The 9057-nt window shown below is 41.7% G+C and overlaps 1 protein-coding gene across 3 annotated transcripts; it reads left to right on the top strand.

Moving 5' to 3' along the window:
* Positions 1-258: 258 nt before the first annotated feature.
* On the top strand, positions 259-8654 carry LOC137452415 (transmembrane protein 14C-like). 3 transcript variants are annotated; one of them, XM_068160802.1, is made up of 5 exons: positions 259-408; positions 587-670; positions 3762-3863; positions 5608-5695; positions 5890-8654. In XM_068160802.1, exons 2-5 carry the CDS (start codon positions 595-597, stop codon positions 5945-5947), a joined length of 324 nt encoding a protein of 107 aa, XP_068016903.1. In that variant the 5' UTR covers positions 259-408; positions 587-594; the 3' UTR covers positions 5948-8654. The 3 variants fall into 3 exon arrangements, with proteins under 3 accessions (XP_068016903.1, XP_068016906.1, XP_068016905.1); XM_068160805.1 differs by lacking the exons at positions 259-408; positions 587-670 and adding exons at positions 1065-1377; positions 2173-2245; XM_068160804.1 differs by lacking the exons at positions 259-408; positions 587-670 and adding exons at positions 1941-1958; positions 2173-2245.
* The last annotated feature ends 403 nt before the right edge of the window (positions 8655-9057 follow it).

Raw genomic sequence — 9057 nt, 5'->3', positions numbered from 1 at the left:
AAACCCAAATTCTCAGCTGTACCACATACCCACATTTCTGGTACAGGACTAGAACGGATTGGGTGCACACAAATGCTGTTATGCCGGAGCTCTGCGTCTTAACGGGCAACCACACTGTGCCAAGTCTCTCCTCATCTGCAGGCAGCCGGACTTGCTCTGCACCTCGGTACCCTCCCGCCAACAGCGAGAGAGTTGCCCACAGCTCTATAGGCACGTGAGGAGCCACCAAGGCTTCTCCGCTGGAATGCCACACGCACCCTGCCCTGCCTGCTCGCTTCTTTAGTTTGGTTTGGGTTTTCCTTCATAGTACAGCCGGAAAAAGGAAGCATTCGGCGGTGCGTTCCTCCTTTGCCTCCCCTTCCGCAGCTGGCTCCGCCCCGGTCGCTGGGCAGTGGAGCTGCCGGGCAGGTGAGAGCTGAGTCCTAAGAAAGCGGCTTTCCTCCCCTGGGCTCGGTTCAGGGCTTAAGCTGTAGACAAGCCTTGCTTATGGAAAAGCCCCGCATAGCAAAATGCTTTCTTTTTTTTTTAATTTTTTCTCCCCTAAAAAATTAAGAGCTACAGACCCTCACCCCAGTTTCTCTTCTAGTTTTCAGAATGGCAGTGGACTGGCTCGGCTTTGGCTACGCTGCCTTGGTGGCATCAGGAGGGATCATTGGCTACGCAAAAGCAGGTACGGTGCGGGAAGATGTCTGCATCTTCCTTCCCCCCACACCCCCCACCCCCATCGCAGCCCCCTCCCTCCTTCCCCCCAATAACTTTGTGTGAGTTGGACAGCTTTTTACCAACAGCTCGTATCTCAAAGTTCACACATATACGAAGTTTATCAGTTTGTACCATGTGCTGCTAACTTGGTGCTCTTGGGGTGTGGTGCTTTTTGGATTGAGTGGGTGCTTTAGGATGATAAGCCCACAATTGCTTTCTGCTGGATGCTGGTACCTTGCTTCTCTGTTGTGCTGTGGGGTGAACTGAGATAAGGTTGTTTGAGATAGGCTTTCCCCCTACTATTTTAAATACATGCATTCTGTAAATTTTATGTATCTTAAAATTACATAATTCACAGGGGGTTTGTTTGTTTGCATTTGTTTTAAATATTTATTTCTGTTTTAATGTTTGATAGCAACAGCTCTGCAAGCTGCAGAGAGGTTTTCAGAAGGATCCTTGCTTCCAAGTAAAGCTGAACAATGCAAATCAGTCCTTAAACTTGTTCCTTTTCTGGGCCTTGCATCATGAACTTGTCCTCTGACCTACTGCTTTCATTTCCTGGCCTTCCTCTGAGTTTGTCCTCCTTCCAACAGAGCTGTGGGTTCTTCCCTGCTGCAATACTCTCTCTTTCAGTTGTGAAAATCCCTAAGCCATTTTAGGGCTTGTGATGTGAAGGTATGTTGCCAAAGCCAGTAAGACTTACAAGTGTGTTTGACTACATAGATGCTAATGCCTATTCCGGTCTGTTTTGTATTGGCTTGATTTATCCTTTGAGCTGTGAGTAGGGTTTAGGACAGGAGAGACAAGGCCTATGAGGAGCAGCTGAGGGAACTGGGGCTGTTTAGTGTACAAAAAAAGGAGGCTGAGGGGAGACCTGAAAGGAGGTTGTAGAGAGGAAGGCACTGGGCTCTTCTCACAAGTTACTAATGATAGAATGAGAGGGAATGGCCTCAAGCTGTGCCAGGGGAGTTACAGATTGGACATCAGGAAAAAAAATTCACTGAAAGGATTGTCAGGCACTGGAATGGGTTGCCCAGGGAGGTGGTTGAATTGCCATCCCTGGACATGTTTAAAAGCCATGTGGGTCTGTTCTTTGGGGGCATGGTGTAGTGACAGACGTGGTGGAGTGGGCAAAATGGCTGGACTTGATGATCTCAGAGGTCCGTTCTGGCCTGGATGATTCTGTGGCTCTGTGACAATACTGAGAACTTATGTAATAAATTGTATCTATATCTCTGTGAGGCCATTATGAAATGGTAGGTGTCTGTCTTACTTTCTGCACCCAGATGGGACATGCTCATGCTTGAGGCAAGGAAATAAGAATTTTTTTTAAGGGTGGAACAGAAACTTTTATGGTGACTTACAGTGAGGAAAAAAGAGCTATCATATCCCTACTAATAATTTGGAGAAAGCAAAAGAAAATGGAATTTTAATCCACAGGGCTAAGATGGTGTCTTCTTTTATACCCAGGTCTGTTTACCCACAAACTTAATGGTCAGCAGTAGGTGCCATGGGAAGAATATGAGAACAAGGCAAGAAAAGTGTGAGTGAGTGATTGTCTGACTGGTTGGTTGATTTTTCTTCTCACTTAATTTAACAAATATTCTGGATTTCAGTGTTTTGAGACTCAGGAATGTCAGCCACAAGTGGTGTGGTTGTCTTAGTAAGTATATGTGTAATAGCTACTTAAATGATGTCTCAAGGTAAAATTGAAGCTGTGATGACCACTTTTGGCTCCCAGACCTGTGGAAGGAATTGTAGCTTTCATATGTTGGTTGCTAAACTGTATTCTGTGCAGAGCAGCCACTTTCTAGTGTCCACCTTTTCCTTACACAAGAATTTCTGGTGCTTTCTAATTTCTGGGTAATTACTACTTTAGCAATATGCAATCCTCCCGTAACTGAGAGATCTTTTATCAGCTAGCATTGGTGATCTCTTATTTCATAGAATTACAGAATCAATAAGGTTGGAAAAGACCTCAGAGATCACCAAGTCCAACCTCTTGCCTAACACCTCATGACTAACTAAACCATGGCTTCAAGTGCCACATCCAATCCTTTTTTGAACATCTCCAGGGACAGTGACTCCACCACCTTCCTGGGCAGCACATTCCAATGGCAAATTACTCTTTCTGTGAAGAACTTTCTCCTCACCTCGAGCCTAAACTTCCCCTGGCACAGCTTGAGACTGTGTCCTCTTGTTCTGGTGCTGGTTTCCTGGGAGAAGAGACCAACGCCCCCCTGGATACAACCTCCCTTCAGATAGTTGTAGAGAGTAATAAGGTCTCCCCTGAGCCTCTTCTTCTCTAAGGTGAGTTGAAAAATGGGCTATAAAAAGGATCACCCTCAGTAGCATTAAGTCCTGAATTCTCCATTAGCCTTATTGAGGGCAGTCAGCACTCACAGGGGTCATGTCACTTCATTGCTTGATGCAATCACCAATTTGGATGTGGTATTCTTTATCTTCTGGTAGTTTGAGATTATCATTTATACTGAGGATTTCAGAGAAAAGCTTAGGTGAGTCCAGGGAGCCTTCTTCCAAAATCTGCAGTTACTTTTGGATCAGATCTCAGGTGTACTTAAGAGATATGACCTCTTTTATTCAATTCTGCTCTCTTTGGCAACTCTTTGAATGCACTCCTACCCAGTTCAGCCCATGTGTCTTTTTTTCTGCTCTTAAATCTTTACTGTTTAGTCCATCTACTTTACTGCTCCTCAGGAAATTCTGGTATTACTGTGTTTAAATAACATATTTCCATTTGCACAAATGCCAGTTCTTTTGCCTTTCTTACTATTCTTTCCATCAAAAATATATTAATGGCTTTGCTGTTAGAGAATTCAATACTAATGCTATTTGTATCTTATGCAAGAGTATTTAAACATGTGTTGTGATGCAGTTCAACATGGTCTTAATATCATAAAAGAACACTTTCTAATCTGCTTTATAACAGTGAATGCTACTTCTTGTTTAATTGTTGCTGGTGTTTTACAAAACAGATAAGCTGATGAGCAAATTTATTCTTGAGTGTATAATAAATGCATTATCTTTAATCTGTCCAGGTAGTGTCCCATCACTAGCTGCTGGCCTCGTCTTTGGGAGTTTGGCTGGACTGGGTGCCTATCAGCTCTCACAGAATCCAAACAATGTGTGGATTTCTCTGAGTAAGTAACTTAAAATATTACTTGGAAGGGATTATGTTTAACCTGAAATAACTGCATATTTAAAATGAGTGCCTGGAAGTCTTTGCAGAAGAGTTAAACTGATGGTGTTGTATATCTAGTTTCAGTCCAGTCTTGGTGTTTTAGTGAAAAATCTCCCTTATTGGCCAAATGCCAGTGCTCTCCCTGGAATGGGAACTGTTAGCATTACTTAATTATATTCTTTAATAATATTAAGAATGCATCATGACAGCTGCTTGTCTTGGTGCATCTTGATCAGTGATTTCTTATTACATTCCTTCCTCCCTTTTGCAAGTATTGTGTGTTTTGGGTGATAGTTCAAACTTATATTTTCCTTCCTTTCATACAACAGGAGAGGAAAATGCCTGTTACTTACCATAAGAGTTTGTCTTCTGAACATCAAAAAACCTGCAGATTGTGAAGAAATATGTGTGCTAGGATAAAGTGAAACTTAAGAGATTTAACAAAAAATAATCCAACCAAGCACCATTATTTCACATCTTTCCACAAAAACAAATTCAAATAAGCATTTTGGTTTTAATAGCCTGTGTGTAATGTGGTGTGGATCTCCAAAATCCACTTTTTGTGTTTCTGTATTTACAACCAGAGTTGTGATCAAGTTAGGATGGTTATCACCTATCACTTTATCTGTGTGTGTCTAAAGCTCACACCAGTTGCAAAATAATATGATTTTAATCTTTCTGTTTCACTAATAAGCTGGGGTGCTTTGCATTCAGGTGGGCTGAGAAAATAGATGTAGATAATTCCTTTGGTTCAACTGATGCTTAGAGTGCTTTAAAGAGCTGCCACCAGCTATAGCATTTTTCCACTGAAGCAGTGACACAGCATCTAGCTCTTTGATAAATGAAAGTCAGAAGTAAAAGAAAAAGGTTCAGCATTTCTCTCCACTTCATCACTGGCTACAATGTAGTCTAATTCCACATCTGCTCTGTGTGTGTGTTCAAGCCTAATACCTGGAATAAAGTGCAAATGCAGCAAGCTTAACAGGACTGAGACAGTATTTTCCCAAATGCAAGAAACAGATACATTTCAGTAATTCAGAAACTTGTGGACTCTTTTCCTCATCCTCTTCAGGCTTTGAAATTTTTGGAGGTGTGTTCTGCTTTCTTAGATGAAGCTCATGTCCTGTTTTAATTTGGAACAGAACTAATTCTGTTACGTGATTTTTACTTTCCAGCTTGGTCTCTTCTAAATGACTGCACTTTCTGCGGTTGAGGGCACGTTTGTGCACATTTCCCTTCTGAAATCTTCTGCAAATATAAATTAGTTAATTCTTAGAACATTAGCACAAGTTAGATGTGAAAATGCTCTCTTCCTTTTATGAGAAGTTGTGAAATTCCATGCATAGCTTTAGTGATCTTCCTGCACACAGATATACTCTGTCTCTGCATGAGTTCCAGAACAGTGCAGCCAGTCCAGTCTCCCAGGAACCATGTTTTGACAAAGAACTTTGAGGAGTGTGTGCAGAAGCATATGGAGTGCACTGTCTGCCAGAACTTGATTTAGAATGTTTGCACTGCACATACTGAGGTATTCCAAGATTTATACAATTAATCGATTCTTTGTCCATTACATGACGTAGCCCTGTTTCACTTTTCACATGCTGCTACTACTTCTCTGTTGTGTTAGTTTTGAATCATAGTCATAGCATCTCTCTTGGACATGTGCTTCTCTGCTAACTGGATTTTATAATCTCTTACTGAAGTTACATCTGGAACATTGACTGCCATCATGGGAACAAGATTTTACAACTCTGGAAAATTCATGCCTGCAGGGCTAATTGCTGGTGTCAGGTACAACACATTATCCTTCTTTGTTTTTTTTAACCTCCTATCTGTGATTTCTTATCTGCTTAATTAAACCAAGAGGGAGTGAATAATTCTGTGTATCTTTTTTGTTTTCATGCACCAGTTACATGGGAAGTAGTTGCAAATGATTTGGCAAGTTCTTATTATTGTTTAATTCTGTCTTTTTTCCCTTTATATAGCTTGCTAATGGTTGGGAAATTAGCGCTGAAGATGCTGGAAAAGCCCCATGATAAGTAATTTTGCATCTCAGTATCTGGATGAGGAAACCTGATAGCAAAGTTGCATGAATGCAGAAGCAAGAAGATGGAAGAAGTTTCTTTATCAAGACAGTATTTTTTTCTTCATATAAAGGAGAATAAGATAATGGTATAGTTGACATACACGGTGCCATTTGTTTCAGTGATCTGGTAGAGGTATTATCATGCAGTGAGAAATTGGTCCTGTATTTGATGTGGTTTTTTTCCACACACACTTCAGTATATGAAAATAAAACCAAGTAATGTGCAGTGTAATTGCTCCTCACCTACCAACCAAGGCCCAGCCTGCTCTCAGATACTGATTTGGGGAGAAAACCCCAAAATTGCAATCATGGAAGAAAGCTCCATCTTCCTGGCTAACCCTCATTTATATGCTGAACCTGACTGTTCTTCTTCCCCGAATCGGGCCGCCATTGGGTGACGAATGAAGGCACAAACCCTACTGCTGAATAGCAACAAGATTCCAGAAATGCAGAGAGCAGAGAATCTCAGAAGTCCTCCAAAAAATTCTTTTATTGCTACATTGTAGAATCCCTAGCATTACAGAGTCTCAGAGTCCCACTTACAGAAGTCCTGGAAGCCCTTAAGAGACGAAGCAGCTAACAGAAGTAGCAGTTGCAGGCATATCCCTAGCAGCATCTCTACGCCAAAGCCCTAGCTGAATCCCTGACAAACCTTCCTAGAGAAGCCCTCACCCTGCAATCTGCCTTATAGCTCAGAGTGGCTGTTTGATAACAAAGAGTATAAAAATCACCTAAGCAGTAAAATCCAACCATGTATATAAGCTGAAATCTTTTCCCAATAAGAGGTGCCAACATGTCAAGGAGGTGGCTTTCTGCAGCATATTCCAGTTGAAGGGTGCCAAAGTGAGGATGTTGTTCTTGGCACACATGAAATGTTACTGTGTTGCTCTACGCAGCATGCTAAGGAATCTTGCACTCTGCATGTGTCCAGCAGCTGCCCTCTGAACAGTGGCTGCAACACCTGACATTGTGTAATCGAAAGTATTCTACTGGCCACTTTGCATCCATTGCTCTGATCGTGTTCTGTTGCAGCTTCTTAAGCACCTGCACACATGGGAAATTGGGGTGGCCTGAATTTCTTATCAACAACTGAAAACATCAGTATATTATCAGCATTATTCTCATAACAAATCCCATATTGAATCCAAACCACAGCACTATCCTTGCTACTAAGAAGGAAACCTAGTTCTACCCCAGCAGAAACCAGGACAACCTGTAATTAAGAAAGTATCCACCAAGAGGTACCAGGAGTAATCAGCTCAGTATCAAATACAAAATCAGTGTATACTATACAATTCATACAGAGTAGTACAGCATGTTTTACCTCTTGCTCTCCAAGTTCACATGCCATGTCTGCATAACACCATGTATCTTTTTATTGTGAAATTATGCCAAAATGTTGTTTTTCTACAAGTAAAATCTGTCACAAACCTTAATTTGGCATATTTTTTTTTATATCCTTGTGTAGTGGGGGAGGTAGAAGGTACTTTTTTTTTTCTTCTTGTTTTCTTCATAGTGGAGGTCTTTGCAGTGACCTGTTAGTATCCCAGTGCTCTCATTCAATTACATTTTAAAATCACTTTTTGAATGGAGGGGCAGCAAAATAAATTTGGAGCCTCTATTACCAGAGCATTAAAGCAGTTGTTGGAAAGGAACTTTGTAGATTAATTAAGCAAGATCCGTGCTAGGTAAAATGTGATTGGCCAAAGGACTGTATAAACAGTAAAATAGCTTAACTTTATGTAATTCTGGTCTTACAGGCTTATTAGAGTAGAATATAAGCAGCATCATTGTGGTGAGGTATGAAGCATGGAAGAGGCATCAGTGGCATCTAGTGCCACAATCTCGATCACTTCTCCCCTCAACCTCTGTTAGTGCAGGTACAGCTAATGTGTGCTTAGCACTGTAATGGAAAGAAGAGGCAAGAAGTGTGAAAGAAAATTACTAAAAAGTAAGTATGTGACTACTGATAATCTAGGATTCTTACAGTGTATAATTTGTCTTGTAAAGTGGTATTTTATGTACTGACTATCCCAAGATTTTGGGATCTATACTTGTCCTTGTTTGAGCTAGAGCAGAACTAATTCTTTTCAGCTTCATCTCTCCTCATTGACAGCACTTTTATAAAGTTAACAGCATGTTTTTTCACAGAGTTTCTGCTTCTAGCAGTAGTAATGCTGATGTTTAGAGTTACTACCAAGGGCTGGGGTGCAGAAAGCCTCTTGCTTATGCTTGCTCCTGTGCAGACAAGGTCACTGCTAAATCTTGTATACACATTGGGAGTGCAGTATGCAAGAGGTCACACCTGCAGGGATGAGCAGACAGGACATGTGACCCTAAACTGACCAACAAGGGATACCATTCCATATGCATCGTACTCAGTATAAAGCTGAGACACCATAAGAGTCAGGCCTCTTCTTCAGTTGCAGGAGTCAAACAAGAACTCTGATCCCAATCCATGAGTTTCTGTATCCAGTTCCAGAACCTAGCTCCTACATCCATTTCTGTTCTCTTGCTGAGTCTGGCCTGGGACTTGCCCAGTGCCTGCCCATAGCATCTGTGGTGATGTCAATGTCATCAGGAAGTAAGGTTCAGTATTGGTTTGTATCTCTGTAATTTCATTCATATTATTTTCATTAAACCTGTTTTAGTTTTCTTTTTCAATCTATCAGTCTCTCTCCCTTACTCATCCTCTTTTGGTGTGGCCTTACTAGGAAAGAGTAGAGGGGGAAAAGAACCTCCCTTGACCTACTGGGCACGTTCTTCTTAACGCACCCCACAATATCATTGGCTCCTGTGGCCAGCTGGTTCACAGTGAATCTGTCCACCAGTGCTCCCAGGTCCTCCACAGAGCTCCTCTCCAGGAGGTCATCCTCTAACCGATACTGATACTTGGAGTTATTCTTCCCCAGATGCTGCACTCCACATTTGCCTTGGTGAACTTCATATGCCTAACTCTCCAGCCTGGACAGGTCTCACTGAATTGTAGCAGTGCCTTCTACTGTGTCAGCTGCTCCTCCCTGCCCCTCCTGCTGATGTGTATCAGCAGCTGCCCATGGTGTGAATC

Source organism: Melanerpes formicivorus, unplaced genomic scaffold, assembly GCF_026170545.1.
Source record: "Melanerpes formicivorus ecotype bairdi unplaced genomic scaffold, bMelFor1.0.p_v2 SCAF_53, whole genome shotgun sequence".
In the NCBI taxonomy this organism is placed as follows: domain Eukaryota; kingdom Metazoa; phylum Chordata; class Aves; order Piciformes; family Picidae; genus Melanerpes; species Melanerpes formicivorus.
The sequence above is the reverse complement of the archived record's forward strand: the minus strand, read 5'-3'. Positions and strand labels throughout refer to the sequence as shown.

Coding starts and splice junctions, on each gene's coding strand:
- LOC137452415 (XM_068160802.1), top strand. CDS start 595: ATGGCAGTGGACTGGCTCGGCTTTGGCTACGCTGCCTTGGTGGCATCA. Junction 3,864..5,607: donor CAATGTGTGGATTTCTCTGA/GTAAGTAACTTA, acceptor CTCTTACTGAAG/TTACATCTGGAACATTGACT. Junction 5,696..5,889: donor GGGCTAATTGCTGGTGTCAG/GTACAACACATT, acceptor CCCTTTATATAG/CTTGCTAATGGTTGGGAAAT.